At 40.0% G+C, this 17,324-nt stretch overlaps 1 protein-coding gene across 2 annotated transcripts in view; it reads left to right on the top strand.

Moving 5' to 3' along the window:
* EPB41L4A (erythrocyte membrane protein band 4.1 like 4A) overlaps positions 1-17,324 on the top strand; it is a 215,998-nt gene that overhangs the window by 124,324 nt on the left and 74,350 nt on the right. For both annotated transcript variants that reach the window (XM_070412445.1, XM_070412444.1), the window contains exons 6-10: positions 3,359-3,456; positions 4,608-4,728; positions 7,313-7,400; positions 10,050-10,138; positions 10,741-10,804. In XM_070412445.1, coding sequence (XP_070268546.1) covers positions 3,359-3,456; positions 4,608-4,728; positions 7,313-7,400; positions 10,050-10,138; positions 10,741-10,804 — 460 coding nt within the window. The remainder of the gene's footprint in view (positions 1-3,358; positions 3,457-4,607; positions 4,729-7,312; positions 7,401-10,049; positions 10,139-10,740; positions 10,805-17,324) is intronic.

The following is a 17,324-nucleotide window of genomic DNA, read 5'->3' as shown; positions in this document are numbered from 1 at the left end:
TGAACAGCAGATCCACGGAAAACTGTGAGGCCAGTATTTCAGCCCTTCTCTTGTGCTGTACTGGTTGTAGTGTTGCAGTAAGGAAAGATGGAGCACTTCTCCCCCAGAGCCCACAATCTAGCTTGGGAGATAGTGCATATACACCAGTGTGGTAATTTACATAAAAAGGTGACCAGTTCTTGCTTTATGAAGCTCTGCCTTGCATCAGAATGTGTTCTGGAAAGCTTCCTTATTAAGTGGATCATTTTTAGTCGGCATCTTTTTCCCCCCAATAGGCGTAAAATATAACTAGGGTCACAATATAATTTATTGTTCAAACCCTGACACTGCAGAATGACTAGGAGAGTTATTAATACTTAGGCATGTATAATAGGCACAACTAGAACTGTCCTAGGTAAACTAGAATATAGATTCACCCTAAAACCAGAGAATCCATTCATAGCCTTAATCAGAATGATTAAGAGCCCTGGCTGGGTAGCTCAGTGGATTAGAGTGTCATCCCTATATGCCAAGGTCGTGGGTTTGATACCGGTCAGGGCACATAGAAGAATCAACCAATGAATGCATAAATAAGTAGAACAAGTCAAAATTTCTCCCTCCCTCCCTCCTTCCCTCTCTCCCTCCCTCCCTCCCTCCCTCCTTTCCTCTAAAATCAATTTTAAAAAAAGAAAGAAAAGAAAGAATGATGGATGGAAGGGCCCAGCTACTCTAAACCTGTAATTTAAGTAAAATATTTGGTTGTACTCTAAGTCCCATAAAATGGACAAAATGATTTATATACAGTTAATTACAAATAGGACCTGATATAGTATTTGTTTGGCATATAACAATAGAATTTACTGTGTCATAAATTTGTCTTATATAAAACTAACATAATGCTTCCTATCATAAAGATTAATCAAGTTCCTAATTAAAAATAGTTTACTTGTCTTCCTTGATTTTAGTGGATTTTTTTATGCAACGACTTAAAGATTTCTAGTATCTTTGAAAGGCAAGTTATCTAGAGAAGTTTGAACAGATGTCCTTTTTTTCTCTTTCTTCGTGAATTTCTCAGAGACAGCAAAGAATGTTCAGTTTTTTCCATTTTCATCCATCTGCCTGTTCATTCATATAGCCATCCATCAGGACAGCAGTTCTTTACTGAGTAGCTACAGTGTGTGGAGCGCTCTAGAGTGGGAGTAGAATTAACAATGCGTTATGGTTCCTGTCCTTGGTATCTGTTTGTCTTTCTGTTTCAGCTCTGTCTTTGTTGTTCACCTACCTCTGTTTCTCTTTTCCCTTTCTCTTTGAAGCAAACTCTTATGGGATTAGATCTCTCAGTTTCTGTATTTGGCAAAGGATTTGACTATTCAGTCAGATGTTATAAACGTCTTAATACAGCAAGACAAATATTCATCTGTGACCCATTTTCTAAAAAAAAAATACACTTCAGGAAAATAAATTCCAAGTTAACAATAGAGAAAGAGAGTGTAGCTAAATGCAAGTTTCTAACAAGCAGTAGTAATTCTAGTGAAATGTCTCTTTCGTTATAAGCTTTTGCATTTAATTCTGCTAATATCACTTTACTCCTCTTCAAGAGGAGCAAAGATGACTATAACAACGTGGATTTGGTAGCCAAGCATTCAGGGAGGGGAAAGTAATTAAGTGGGGCTGGAAAATGTGAATGATAGGGAGTGGTGGTGATGGGAAGTCAGTGGTTAATGGCAAGAGATCTGGCTCAGGAAGTAAGCAGAGGTCTTACAAGCTATTTTAAGAATCTTGAACTTAATCCTGAAGACCTAAGGGTTGTTTTTTGTTTGTTTGTTTTTTAACAAGGGAGAGACGTGATCCTATTTACCTCTTGGGAAGGTAGTTTGGAAGGGAGATTAGTTTGAATGATGACAGAACATGAAGGTTTTAGAAATCCAGTGGGTAGTGACTTGGAATAGGAGATGGAGAGAAGTATATGGAGTCCCAAAACAGGTTTAGAGATAGAATGTGGGTGCCAGGGCTTACACGGTTCCTAGGTTTCTCTTACTTGGGTGTCTGGAGAACTGTGGTGCCATTTAGTGGCAGTGGAAAAGCACAGGCTGTTAAGCAGGTTTTCACTTCAGCCTGTGGGCACAAAGTTGATATCAGTCTTCTAGAAATAATAAGAGTAGCAGCTAACATTTGGTTATCCTCACTAAGGGCTTTGGTTGTGAGCATTTGGAAAAGAGAATTTTATCACAACTGATTTTTAGAATTCATTCTTTGCTCTTTTTTTCCCCCTGCCCCTTCCCAGTGACACGTTGCAAAGAAAGATAAATCACAAAGGACAGCCTGGGTGTGTTGTGTGTTGTGTATGTGTGTGTGTGTGTGTGTGTTGTGTGTGTGTGTGTGTGTGTGTGTGTGTGTATCTGATAGAGAAAGAGACAGGGAGAGAGAAAGATGGTGGCTGGGGCTTGTGTTGATGATTCATTGTATTGGTTCATAAACCTCTGGCCTCTCTCAACCCACTGGCAGAAAGCCTGAACGGAGGGCAGGTAGGTGGAGGGTGGGAAGCTAGCCAGAGTTGCCTAGCACCCTCATTAAGAGAGATCTAGGGTCAGGGGCCCTAGAATCCAGGTATGGCTCTGCTATTTAGCTCTTGTGAGATCTTGGACAAGTTACTTCATCTCTTTGTGTCTGTTAGTTTCTTCATCTGCAAAATGAAGGTGATAATAGTCCTGACTTCATTTTAAAGTCTTACATAAGTTATTGTATGTAAAATACTTGGAATGAGTTACTATATTTACAATGTTTAGAACAGTGGGTGGCACTATTATGATAACAGGTTTTCTTTAGGCAAATGGAATGAGCAAAGCTGCAGATAATGGGCAGGATCTTAATAAGTGGGAGGATTGATAGAATGACACTATCATGACCTTTTGTCCTTCATCGATGATTGTACACCCTGTAGATAACACGTCATCAGGGCTGGGTCCTTGTGATTTGTTCCTCCCGTTACGAGCATGTTGTCAGCAGTGGCAGTGGCAGTAATGACAATGTAACAGTAGCTTACATAGAACGCCCACATCAGCCGTGTGAGTTGTAGCCACTTCCCGGTCTGAGTTTTACAGGTGAAGAGATGGCTGTTAGAGAGGTCAGACAGCCGACCACGGCCACCATCTGCGGAGTACTGGGGCTGGGATGCAGTCCAGCCAGGCGAAGTGGAGAGCCTTCCCCTTTTAGTCACTACCCTGCATTGCCCCTGCAGAGGGTACTTAAAGTCTGTTCACACAGCAGCCCCCTTCGTACAAAAAACCAGGAGGCGTTTTATTTTCATTAGTCAGGCTCTGAAGCTTCAGGTCTGGGCAGTGTAAGATATCATTAATCTCGTTTCCCATTTCTCTTTTAGATACCAGTTTTTCTTGCAAGTGAAGCAAGATGTCCTTCAGGGCCGGCTGCCCTGCCCTGCCAGCACCGCTGCTCAGCTGGGAGCATATGCCGTCCAGTGTAGGTTCCACCTACGTACATTTGCTGCAGAGATTTTGAGAACAATGTTTGAATTTTTCTTTTTAAGGGAGTTTATATGCTAAAATGTTTCTTATCAAGATGTTTTACTGAAGAAAAAAAATTGAATTTAGTCAGAATCAGGTTTTAATCAGGTCCCTTCGGAAGAGGTCAACATGAAGCCAGTTATACAGTCCTTGTGGTGGGTCCCATGCAGGTTTCGTCACGGGCGTAGCATTGATTCCTGATTAAGCGGAGGGTCTGGAATCTGTTCTCCTCTCGTTCCACCTGCGCTTATTGTTCCCCGAAGCTGTTGTGTCTCAGAGACCACGCTGCTTCCAGGCAGCTGTTGTGAAGACCCTATGCGGTCAGGTGCCAACGCCAGTGCAGAGTGTGGCACACGCTTGGCACTCACTGCACTTCAGCTCTTGGCATCGATATTTGCTCCCCGGGGGCATTTCCAGGTCGCATTGTCGTTTTTGAGACGGAGGCTGAGGATGGGGGCAACGAAACAGCATGTTCCCTGCCTTTGAATGGCCTTTGCAGATTAGACACAGCCTAGAAAAAATATCCTAGGAATAATGTTGCATAGATGACTTGGTTGGGTTTGTAAGGTGGATTAATGTAAGGAAGAGAATTTTTTATAAGCCTAATATACTGAGCTTTCTGGTTTCATTTTGCTTCTTTGTATAAACTGTAATGGGGTTATGTGCAGCATTGTATTATATTTTCATGACCATTATGTGTGGCAAATACATTTTGAATCACACGCTCTATTTCTTAGTGTCATTGTCTGAGAGGATATATTGGGGTCATGGCTGTTATTCAATTCTAATATTTCCAATGTCTGTACTCTAAATTGTTTATAACTTTTTTTCATTTAAATGATAAGAATAATTGTAATGAAAATAATTATGGTCTTTCAGAAAGCAAAAACACAGAACTTATGTTTTTAAGATAAGGTTTTTTTTTATACCATTCATATATATGCACATCAGAGTTATTTTTTACTAAAACTATTTACATATATGTGAATTTATTAATAAGGCATTTGAAGGACATGTTTAAGCATGATAGGAATGTTTGTATTCCTGCATATTGGAGGAGAATATTTTCCTAAAATGAAAAAAATTATAATTTTTTTCCTTTTTTAGCTGAACTTGGAGATTATGACCCATATAAGCATACTGCAGGATATGTGTCAGAATACCGGTTTGTTCCTGATCAGAAGGAAGAACTTGAAGAAGCCATAGAAAGAATTCATAAAACTCTAATGTAAGAATCACGTTATTAACTATAATTAACAGGCTGTACATTAGATCCCCAGACGTCATCTTTGGCCAGCGTCTCCCCCATGTCCCCGAACCTGATTACCAGCCCCTGGGAGCCACTATTCCAGTCTCTGTTTCTGTTAGATTGGCTTTTTTGGATTTTGCATACAAGAGATAACTGTGTCTGTTTTTCTCTGACTTATTTTACTTAGCATAATGCCCTCAGGGTACTTGAAAGTAGCAAAGAGAGTAGATCTTAAATGTAGGTCTCACCACAAAAAAGAAATGGTGACAAGATGGAGATGTTAGCTAAGTACGGTGACCATGATTTTGAAATATAAAACTGTACCAAATAACTCGGCCAGCGTTGCTCAGTGATTGAGCATCAACCTACGAACCAGGAGGTCACTGTTCAATTCCTGGTCAGGGCACATGCCTAAGTTGAGGGCTTGATCCCCAGTAGGGCATGCAGGAGACAGTTATCAATGATTCTCTCTCATCATTGATGTTTCTATTTTTCTCTCTCCCTTCCTGTCTGAAATGAAAAAAAAAATATATTTTTTAAATGTATCAAACACACACTACACCTAAAACATACACAATATCAGTTAATTATATCTCAATAAAGCTGGAAAAATAACATTTTATATTACATCAACCACCGTCCTTTGCTATTGGCAGGCTCAATGAGTTTCTAGATCTAGTATGATAAATTCTTCACCTTTGCCTGGTACATTCTAGTATTCTTTTTCTTTTTCAAGTTTTAACTGCTTATAACACTAAGAAGCTCATAGAAAATTCAAACAATTTATAAAGTTTAAAGGACAGTCAAGATATTTTTCGTTAATGGCCTTTCAGACCTCTCTCTCTGAATAATTTCCCATAGAGAAAATATATTCTGTATAGATTTGTGTATGATTTTACATAAATGGAGTCATGCTGTATATACTGTATTTTTGCAGTCTTCTACTTTTTCAGTCACTAGGACCTTGTGAAATTATTTTTAAGCTATAAATATAATTTATAACCACAAAAGCTTTAATGTATTCTGGATCTGCTAAGTCATAAGTATGTAAATTCTTCACAGTTATAAGCCAGTCCTATTCAGTCTATAGCAATGAATCTGAAAATAATGATGACACCAGTGTGGAGCCTCGGAGAGTATTATGTTAACACTACATGCACCTCTGAGAATATACCCAAGCCCCTAGTAGGATTTTCAAGTAATGGCCTGTAGCATTGAAGTCATAATTTAATTATACTTATTTTGGTTAAATCCTCTATACTGATTAACTTTGCTTTATTGCCTCTTATGTAACATTCCCTCTTGAATTTGCTTGTTTTTAGATGTATTATAGTGAAGGGGGAAAATGCAGAATTAATCTGGTCAACAAAAAATGTTTGCCTACAGGATCTGTTTCAGTGAGTAGCAGAGAAGTCAATTGCTGAATTGCAATCAGGGAAACCAGGCTCTCCATCTCGTATTAGCATGCACCAGAATGCTCTCCAGCTGATTATAGAGTCCTTCACTTTACGGTTTTGCTGAAGTGGGTGCTAAGACAGTGCCTGTAACAACATTGTGAAGGGCAGTGTGTTTGGCATATTCTGAGAATACTAATTCTACTAGGAGTTTCAAAGTACAGTTATATTTTGAAATTATCCAGGAGCTTTGAGTGAAGGGCCTTACATATTGTATGCAATGATGTTGACAGTGTGACTGTTATTTCTAAGAAAACTTGATCAAAGTTTGGTAGCTTTGTTGTATCTAATTTTCAATGAGTGGTCGCAGTCTTCATAGATTTGAAAAGTATGGTTTATGACTGGGTTTTCCAGGGTACCATAGCTGCATCGAAAGAATTTCTTAATTTTAAAAAATTTACAGCTCCTTTTGTTAGCCATTAAAAAAATCTCTCTTTCTCTCTTACACACACACACACACACATACACACACACACACCATTTCCATTCATCCATGGAGATTCTTGGCCAATTCTCACCCTCATTAGGAATGAATGCTATTTTCTGTATATTATCACCAATAAAGATTTGGGGAATATGTCTATCCTTTGTATTAAGACAATGACTAGTATTTTTTACAATTTTTAAATACCAGACTGCTGTGCTCAGGAGGTGCCGCTGAGACCCCAGTTGGGTGGTGGGGAGCCCATTCTCTTCTTGCTACCCACCACTGCTCTTACCCCTCTTGCTCCTGGTGAAGAGCTGCTGGTGATGGAGGCTTTGCACTCTTTGTCAGGGCATACTTTTTTAATTTGAGTGCTTATATTCTTACTAATCTCTCTCGGGGTTTCTGAAACGGAGAATTTTTTACATATGCTAGGACATTGGGACTGGCTATAATGAGCAAAAATAGACTTGATAAGTGAAATGAACTTGATACAAGTGTCACCTTGTTTCAAGGGTGTACAATTTCGTCATCAAGAAGGCAAGGGGCTTCTTGAAGTACAAAGACTTGGGTTTGCACTAGCACAAAGGGTTACTTATTTTTCCAGGGAACATGGCGAGGATGGTTTCATTCCCTATGTCGTGGCTGTCATAGAGTAAGCTCTTTGTTTTTGTGCTGGGTTCAGGGGTCAGGCTCCCTCTGAAGCAGAGCTGAATTATTTGAGGACTGCAAAATCCCTGGAGATGTACGGCGTTGACCTCCATCCCGTCTATGTGAGTAACATTTAATTAACACAAAATATTTTAATCTGATGACATTTTTCTTAAAGTGCCACTGAAACTCCCAAAGGAAAGCTGAAGTCCTGTTGTGTAGAAAGCAGATGATGCTTTTTCATCTGTGTTTTGCAAACACAGAGAATCTCTTGTGTGGATTAAATCCTAATGAGTTTTGCATAGAAGTCTGTGATTATATTTCCATGTGTAGAAAACAATTAACTGGGCTTGAAAACACAATCTGGAAAACAGTTCCAAGGGGCTTAGCTAAACGTCAAAACAATTTAAAATTGGTCTGTAATTGATTGTATTAGGCAGAAAACAGGAGGGTTTTCCAAAAATAGGTTTTACGGCTGAAAAATATTAATAAAATTACTTAAAGTAGGCGTTAGACAACAGTACAGCTACAACTATTTGTGGTTCTTTATGCATCTGTAGGTTCTGTCAATATTATAGTTACTGCCTATTGTAGTTTTTTAAAAATATATTTTTAATGATTTCAAAGAGGAAGGAAGAGGGAGAGATAGAAAAATCAATGATGAAAGAGAATCATTGCTTGGTTGCCTCTTGCATGTCCCTCATTGGGTATCAAGCTCACAACCTGGACATGTGCCCTGACCAGGAATCAAACGGTGACCTGGTTCATAGGTTGAGGCTCTACCACTGAGCCACACTGATTGGGCATCTATTGTAGTTTTTGCCACTGCATTATTAGAAATATATTTGCAGATTTTCTTTAGTAACTGATGAAAACTTGCTGAATATAGTCACTGAGCAATTACACGGAATCTGTGTTGAATGTTCTGGATCTGGTCTTAACCTTTGAACCACTTCTCTAAGGTTATCAATTGGTTATTCTATGCCAGTGAGATTGAAATGTGATTGTCTTTCATTTTATGAGTTTTATTAGCAATAGTCAAATTTGGTTATTTGAGAAAATGAGCCATGTACCTTTACAGGAAATGAATTGCTAAAGATTATAAAAGGCAGAGTGTTTGTCAGTTGGATTAGGGAACTCAATTTTTAAGGAACCCTGATAAAATTTACTGTAATGTAAATAACTCAGTCATGCATTTATTTTGTAATACGTTTTTTGCTTTTCAGAGTTTGTAAAGAGTTAGCTGTGTCCCTGGGTATATATACCATTACTATGGTAATAAAAGTTACATATTTGGGGGGAAGTAGTAGTTCCCTGATATATTAAATTTCAGTTTCATTCATCATTAAATACTTTATACAATTGTCCTTCATGAATGCTTCTAAAATTTAGTGGGCTAGTTATCTTTTCCCCTTCCAGATACACTAATCTTGTTAGGTTTTCATTTTTAAAAAATGTATTTTATAGGAAATGTATAAAAAGAGAGTCTTCTGCAAAATACTTGTGTGTTTGTGTAATGTTTATCCCAAGTCACAACGTTTGTGTAATGTTTATCCCAAGTCACAATCTGGGCAGCAGGAGTTTATGGTAAGTAAACTGGACTCTTTAGACTCTTCCATGCATTCCTTTAAGATTGAATTTTTAAAACTGAAAGTGGGCAACAGTTGGTATTCTTTCAAAACTTATTAGTCGACTAATGTCCTTGGGACTATGACTTTGCAATCTGTTATTTGACCTCAGAGTAGAAATAAGATTAACATAAACAGACAGTTCTGTACATGTCCTTGGCACCCACTCTGCAACTTTTTCATTTCAGAATCCCATTTTCTTAATTGAGATTTATCATTGCCTGGAAATTAAGGGTCTCTAGTCTTTATCAGAAGAGACTGTATTTTAAAATTTTGAGCAGTCTTAAAGTCACAGATATTAGTGGGAAGGAGCATGATAGTGACCTCAGAAAATCCAGCTGTATGCCTGCAGGTGGCTACCTGAACTTTCTGGAGAGGGTGGTGGTGAACAAGGTCTCATGATTGTTCACATCAGAAAGTAAGATCAGTGAGCCCCGGCTAAGGGACCGTTGGGAGAAGCCAATGGTTCTTAGTCCTTGGCTGCATAGGAGGATCACCTGGAGCATTTTTGTGTTTTTGATAGCTGGGCCCCTTCCTTGCAGATTCTGATTTAACTGGTTTTGGTAATACCCAGGCATCAGCATTTCAAGCTGCATGGGTGATTCTAGTTAATGTGCAGCCAGGGTTGAACAATGGGGTGGGTCGATCAGAGGCCTGATTAGTAGTCCAGGTTCTTTTAATGAGCTGAGGTTGCAAGTATGAATGCACTAGAAAAAATTTCCCTAAAACTTGGAAAACAGCCAAACCGGTTTGGCTCAGTGGATGGAGCGTCGGCCTGCGGACTGAAAGGTCCCAGGTTCGATTCTGGTCAAGGGCATGTACCTGGGTTGCGGGCACATCCCCAGTGGGAGATGTGCAGGAGGCAGCTGGTCGGTGTTTCTCTCTCATCGATGTTTCTAGCTCTCTATCTCTCTCCCTTCCTCTCTGTAAAAAATCAATAAAAATATATTTTAAAAAAACTTTGAAAACAATGAGTAGCAAGTTAGCTACCATCGTAGCTTAGCTAGCTTTCTAAGCTGACGACTTTCAAAAACTAGATCCAATATCAATCTGAGAAATTATATTTGAATGGCCAGTTACAGTTTGATAGTGTGCGTTTAAATGAATACGTTTATAGTTATAGGCATATGTTTGTTTTTGCAGGGAGAAAACAAATCTGAGTATTTCTTAGGATTAACTCCAGTTGGTGTTGTTGTCTACAAGAATAAAAAGCAAGTGGGGAAGTATTTCTGGTAAGTATAAACGGTGGCAGAGTTGGTATTCAAGTTATACACTGTATGTTTTGGGTTTATGGGACTTGTGTGTCAGTGAAAGGGTTGGGAAAAGAAAACAGGTACATTTCTAGTAGTTGGTAAATATGAGTGAAATTGGCTATCAAGTTTCTCCCAATGCATATCTGTATATATTTTCTCTGTAAATTTCAGAGAAATTTTCTCTGTGATTCTGGACTCTTGTCCGTGGAAACTGTGTAGTAGGATTCCCCAAGAGTTCCAGTGTGCACTGCTGGGCTGGGTTCCCAGGACCACTATGAGTTCTCACAAAGTGGGAAGGTGTGAGAGGGACCAAGGATTCTCTGGCTCTGCACTGGGTCTGGGAAAGCAACACTGTTGGGGCCGGGGATTCCAAGCTTGCGTGCATTTACTGGAGAAGCACAGAATGAGAATGGAATTTGGTTTAGGGAGGTGTACAGAGCAGAGGGTATACAGGGAACTCTACAGCGATTGCAGTAGTATAGAAGGGAAACAGTATGAACCAATCTTTTTCCACTGAATTTCTGAAAGGTTAATTCTGAAAAATAGCACCACCACCACCACCATCTGCTTTTTTTTTTCAGGCCTCGGATTACAAAGGTTCACTTCAAGGAGACGCAGTTTGAACTCAGAGTACTGGGAAAAGATGTAAGTTTTTGTTTGGCACGTAGCTTAGCTGAGAAGGGGGATCTCGTCTCCTCATTGATAAGTGCAAAGACATGGTGAAGTATGACTGCTGTGTTTTCTTCAGCTGCAACCACATGGAACTTGGTTACTGGACTTAGTGCACAACTGCTCAAGGAGGGGCAGGGTAGAAACGAATGAGTTGGTAATGGAGAAATGTCACTTTAGTTTTAGCAAAGGGAAATAAACCTTCCTAGAGCAGAAAAGAGAATACCAGGAGATTGTCTTTATTAGTGTAATTTGCTCTTCGGTATTGTCTGTGAAGGATTTGTATAATCAGAAGGGTGCAGCCTGCATACAGGCTAAAAAGTGTCCTAATTGGGTCCAAAAGTAAATTAAACAATCTGTAGGGAGTCACACTTCTGCTGTTTCCTTAGTTGGGTGTGGCAGATAAATCACATGGGAAATTCTGGATGCTTTCAAAGGAGAATGTAAGGCGAGGGTGCAAAAGTGCTGGTCCTCTCCCTACAGCTTGGCTGTGTCCTAAGGATTGTGTGGGTAATGGGCACAGTATCTGTCAGAACCTGGGGGTGCCTTCATGCTTGGATAGGTAGCTTTTAGGAAACTGGGCAAAAGAAGGCAAGGATATTAAAACTTCCTTTTAATCTACCTGTGAAAATAATGCTCTCTGAAGTGCTGTGGGATAAATGAGTGAGAATATGATGTAGCAGAATCCACCCTTCTCTCTCTTCAATACTGACTTTATGCAAAGTTCAAAGTGAATGCCATTGAGTTATTGAGATATTTGTTGTAAAAAAAGGAAGTAATAAAATCTGTGCTTATGCATTCGCAAGTTGAGACACAGGAAAGTGTGACTAGAGCTAGAACGTGATACCTCACAGGTAGCAGGTGCTCAGTAAATATCCATTGAATAATCAATGAACTGATCTACTGAGATTAAGGGCCACCAGATTAAAAAACCTGACACTACTAATCAGTTCCTTTTTTAGAAAAAATACAGTGATCCTTCCTTTCACTGTATGTATGACATGCTGCCATTTATTGATGAAATTAAAATTGGATTTTGAAATGAGTTTTAACTTGTAATGAGGGGTAAATTCCAGATTTTTAAAGAAATACTAGTCCAGCCCTAGCCGGTTTGGCTCAGTGGATAGAGCATTGGCCTGTGAACTGAAAGGTCCCAGGTTCGATTCTGGTCAAGGCCACATACCTCGGTTGCGGGCTCCAAGCCCTGGTCAGGGCATGTGTGGGAGGCAACCAGTCGATGTGCCTCTTTCACATCGATGTTTCTCTCTCTGTCTCTCCCTCTCCCTTCTATTCTCTCTAAAAATCAATGGGAAAATATCCTTGAGTGAGGAGAAGGAAGGGAGGGAGGGGAAGAGAGGGAGGAGAAAGAATAGTCCAAAAACCTCAGAGTAGTTCTTTTAACAGTCTAGTTTGAAGGAAATCCAGTTTTCAACTCCTGATTAGACGTATCAATCTTAAATGTGCTAATATAAGATTGAATTAAAATCATCCAAAAAGTACAATAAGTAATTAGATAGTAGAGTTATCTACTTTTCCATCTTGCCACTGGTTTCATGTGACAATGCAAGGCATACTGTCTGTTCAATGCATTGAAAATAATGTTTCAAGTTTTTAATAGGAATCCTATCTAATAAAGATGGAATATGCAAATTAACCATCACTCACAACAAAGATGGTGGCGCCCACAGCCAATAAGGAGGGAATATGCAAATTGATGTGACAAAGATGGAGGCAGCTGAGTCGGGACGCTTGCATTGTCACCATGGCGACAACGCAGGCGTTCCACCCTGCCCCAGCTGCTCCAGGCCTCTGGGCAGCATGCGCACAAGCATGGAGCAGCCGGGGCAGGATGGGACGCCTGCTATGAGGGGGATGGCAGGGGGTGGCGGGGGGTGGAGGGAGCTACAGGAGGGCAACAGGGCTGGAGTGAAGGCAGCTCCAGCCAGAGCGAAGGCCCGGGTCCTGGGTGATGGAGGGAAGCTGGTGCTGGCAACCAGGGGAAGGAATCTTCATGCATCGGGCCTCTAGTATGATAATAAAATGATGACTTTACATGGAAGCATTACTATTATTCAAAGTCATTTTTTTCTTTATAAATAAGTTTTTTTTGTGAGTGAGGTCCTTTGGTGAAATACTTTTATGCTATTTCTACTGGCCCAGTGCATGGATTTGTGCACATTGAAAAGAAATTAATTAGAAGAAATATTTTAATATCACTATTCTCCCTTTCTCTATAATAGAAGTGTCAGAGATGAAAGAAAAGTAGTAAAATGTATATGAAAATAATATATAAATTGATTAATAAACAATAATAACATGATATAACAACAAAGACAAGATATAAAAACAACAAAAACATGATAAAAAACAACAGTGATGTAAACAATGACTGATAAATTGATTAAACTTATTCTAATATTTCCCTGTACACCACATTAAGAGTGAAAACACTTTAAGCGTGCTTGACTAATTTCTCTTGTGATGAAGTATTTACAACTTTAACTTTAATGGCACACACTCTTCGAACTCGAGAGAAAGCAACATATAACTGACCATGTCCGAAAACGGGGTCAGGGAGGAATATTCCTACTCTGTCTAGAATTTGTCCTTGTGATTTATTAATAGTCATTGCAAATGCTGGCATCACGGGAAACTGTCTTTGAATTAATTTAAATGGGAGGCCACTGACAGATGGGGACAAATCAATTATTGGAATCAGACCAACCTCTCCTTCTGCAGATCCTGTTAATACTTCAGAGCTTTATATGTATCGTGCATGCCCGAGTCAACATTTATTTTTAAATCGCCAGTGCGTGTCATGTACTGGCCGGTCGGTCAGATGGTCAGATGGACGTTCGGTCAGTCACTTAGCCTTTTATATATATAGATAGATTACAGTGCCTTAAAATTCTTCTACTGTCATGGGATAACTAACTGGTAAAGTCACAGCTAATTTAAACGTTCCACTTCTTAGATTTCTTCGTGATTAACAGAGAATAACAACAACAAAGTTGATATCATCATGTTATTTTTCTACTGGCAATCTCCATGGTATGACCTGTTGGCTTTTTTAAAATATGTTTTATTGATTTTTAGAGAGAGAGGAAGGGAAAAGAATAGAGAGAAACATCGATGAGTGAGGAACATCTTGGATCGGCTGCCTCCTGCACACCCCCTACTGGGGATTGATTGAGCCCACACCCTGGGCATGTGCCCTGACCAGAAATTAAACCCGTGACCTCCTGGTTTCTAGGTTGACGCTCCACCGCTGAGCCACACCAGCTGGGCTGACCTGGTTTTTTACACACTCAGTGCCTGTCCCTTCTGCAGCTGTGAGAAGAAATGGGTCGTGAAGCCTGGTGTCAGTGATCTTTAGGACGGTGGTAAAGCAGGTCACATGACTCAGGCTTGAATCAAAAGAAAATGAAAAAACTTAGACAGCACAGTAATTTAACTGAAGCAATTCGTTTCCTGAGCATTCTTGCTTTGTGGAGCCTTCTTTCTCCATCAGGGCACTTCTCTCTGTGAGGCAGTGATTTACATAATGGTAGAATTAGGTTGATTATTATGGAGGCCTTGCTGTAATCATGGATTAAATAGAAAAGTCCCCTGAAACCCATCACCTGCAACAGTAATCATAGTCAGCTTGAAAAATGGCTGAAATGCTTATTCTGCTGGTTTTCTGGTTGGCTGGTTCCGTCAGAGAGACTAAACTCAGCATGTTCAGTTCTGTTAGGGCCAAATTCATAGATTCAGTTCCCAAAAGACAGCAATGTCCTTCAGATAGAAGATCTTCTAGTGTCACCCTGTGCCAGCAACACGGTCTAGTTCCACTTTCTTTGTTGTTGTTGATCCTAACCCTCACCCGAGGATATTTTCTCCATTGATTTTCAGAGAGAGTGGGAGGGAGGGGGACAGACAGAGAGAAAGAAACATCGATGTGAAAGCACATTGGTTGGCTGCCTCCCACACGTGCCCCAACCAGGGCCAGGGATCGAGCCTGAGCCAAGGTACGTGCCCTTGACCCGAATTGAACAGAGGCAGAGAACCAGGCTGATCAAGGGGAGATGATGAGAGGGAAGTCAACACGGGGATGGAGAGAAGTGGGCAGATTTGGGAGGCCTTTGGGAGGTAAAGTTGCTTCTGATTAGTAGCAGATGGAATGTTTTTGTGAAAAATACAGAGGACTTTTGGATCATCCCAAAATTTCTTGGTTTCATCAACAGGGAGAAAGTGCAGTCCCCAGCAGTAGGCCCAGAAGTTGGCATGTACTAAACATATTTGTTGAATAAATGAAAAAAAAGAAAAAATGCTGCTCAGATTACTTTTATGTATAATGCATCATGAAACTAACCTCAGCTAAACTTACCCAGTGTGACAGGATGTAGAACCAAAAGGTTCCTGGCAACTCTGGCTGTGAGTAATTAGACCCACTTGGCCGAACTCTTGGCCTGCTCTGAGAAGAGTGCAGGGGAAGTGAGGATGGCCAGGAGCTGTCACTGTGCGTCAACAAGTCCAAGACGCCTCACTTATGTAAGCTAGAGTTCCTTTCACGTTTTAAGTGAAACTATAGATTTTTTAAAGGTTTTTTTATTTGAAAATAATTCCAAATTTACAAAAATCTGCAAAATATTACAAAAACATGGCCACCTGTTGTTACAGTCACTTATTGTTAACATTTTATTTATTTCTTTTTTTTTCTTTTTTTTTTTTACCTATACACACACACACACACACACACACACACTTTTTCTGAAGGATTTAAGAATAAGTTTCAACCTTAGCCTGTTTGGCTCAGTGGATACAGTGTCAGCCTGCGGACTGCAGGGTCCTGGGTTTGATTCTGGCCAAGGGCAAATGCCCAGGTTGCCTGGGTTGCAGGCTCCATCCCCAGTGGGGGACGTGCAGGAGGCAGCTGATCAGTTATTCTCACTCATCATTGGTGTTTTTATCTATTTCTCCCTTTCTCTCTGAAATCAAACAAGAATAAGTTTCACATGTTATTTGTCTCTAAATACTTCTGTATGTATTTCCTAAAAATAGGGATGGGCCCGGCTGGTGTGGCTCAATGGTTGAGCATCAACCTATGCACCAGGAGATCTTGGTTCGATTCCCAGTCAGGGCACATGTCTGGGTTGCGGGCTCGATCCCTAATAGGGTGTGTGCAGGAGGCAGCCGATCAGTGATTTCTCTCTCATCATTGATGTTTCTGTCTTTCTCTCCCTCCCCCTTCCCCTCTTTGAAATCAATAAAAACATATTTTAAAACATTAAAAAAGGGGAATAGAGACGGTCACTGATGTAACCACAGTACAGTTATCAATTTAGAAAGATTATGTTGCTATAATGCTCCTATCATCTACTTTCCCTTTCCAGTAATCTAATAATGTCCTGAATAGCGTTTTCCCCTTCCAGGATAGGACCTAATTAGTCTCCTTTAATCTGAAACATTTCTCCCACCCGACTCCCATTTATTTATTTAATTAAAACTTTTTTCAATTGTAGCTTACACTCGATATTACTTTGTATTAATTACAAGTATTCAGCATAGTGATAAATCTAGAACATTTTTGTTCTTTATGACACTGACATTATTGAAGAATACAGTTTTATCTCGTTTCATATTCATCTGTTGTTTCCTGTTATTGGACTGCTGTGTTCTCAGCTGGGAAGCTGCACGGGTGAGGTTGTGTTCCTCTCAGGGTACAGCTGGAGGCGCATGATGACCATCTGTCTTCTGTTGGTTAAATTTGACCACCCAGTCATGGTGTTGCCCAATTTTCAACTGTATAATTACTGTTTTTTCCTCCTTTCCAACTAATAAGTAATTTGTGGGGAGATACTTTAATTCAATGCAAATACCCTGCTCCCCTTCAAAGTGTCCCTACAGCTCTAGCATTCATTGAGGCTTCTTGCCTGATCAGATTGCTAACTATGATGCTTGCAAAATGTTGATTTTCTCACTCTCCCACTCCCTCCATATTTATCAGTCAGCCCTTGGCATTCTACTGTAAATAGAGTCACACTTATTTACTTATCAATTAGTTATTGGCATGGACTTAGTAATTTCTGGGTTTTTTCCCCAGTGGTTTATAATGCATTACAGTACCCAATGATTGAGTGAGTGCAAGCCCTTTGTATCTGGCTTTTGTGCTCTTTTGACCTGCCCCTGTCATTTTTTGTCACTTTTTTTCACTGTGGAACAATATGGTATTTCAGATGCATCTTGTACCTACCCCACATCCACCTTCTTATTAACCACGTCTCCAAAGAGCTCTGGTTCCTTTTAGCTCAAGATCTGGGTGTTAGATGTGTTCCTTGCTACTGGGGTAACTTTGTTTCTTGGTCCTTTCAGTGGACAACGGTAGGGAATGTATGTATGCATATACTCATACATACAGATGTAAATACACACATACATATGTGCTCATATAAACATGCTTGTACACATTTTAGGCCCCTAACCGGTTTGGCTCAGTGGATAGAGCGTCGGCCTT

This window comes from Myotis yumanensis, unplaced genomic scaffold (genome assembly GCF_028538775.1).
Source record: "Myotis yumanensis isolate MYYU_CA2020_CCGP unplaced genomic scaffold, mMyoYum1.0.hap1 SCAF_4, whole genome shotgun sequence".
Classification (NCBI taxonomy): Eukaryota; Metazoa; Chordata; class Mammalia; order Chiroptera; family Vespertilionidae; genus Myotis; species Myotis yumanensis.
Note: the sequence above shows the minus strand (reverse complement) of the source record. Positions and strands in the feature narration are given on the sequence as shown.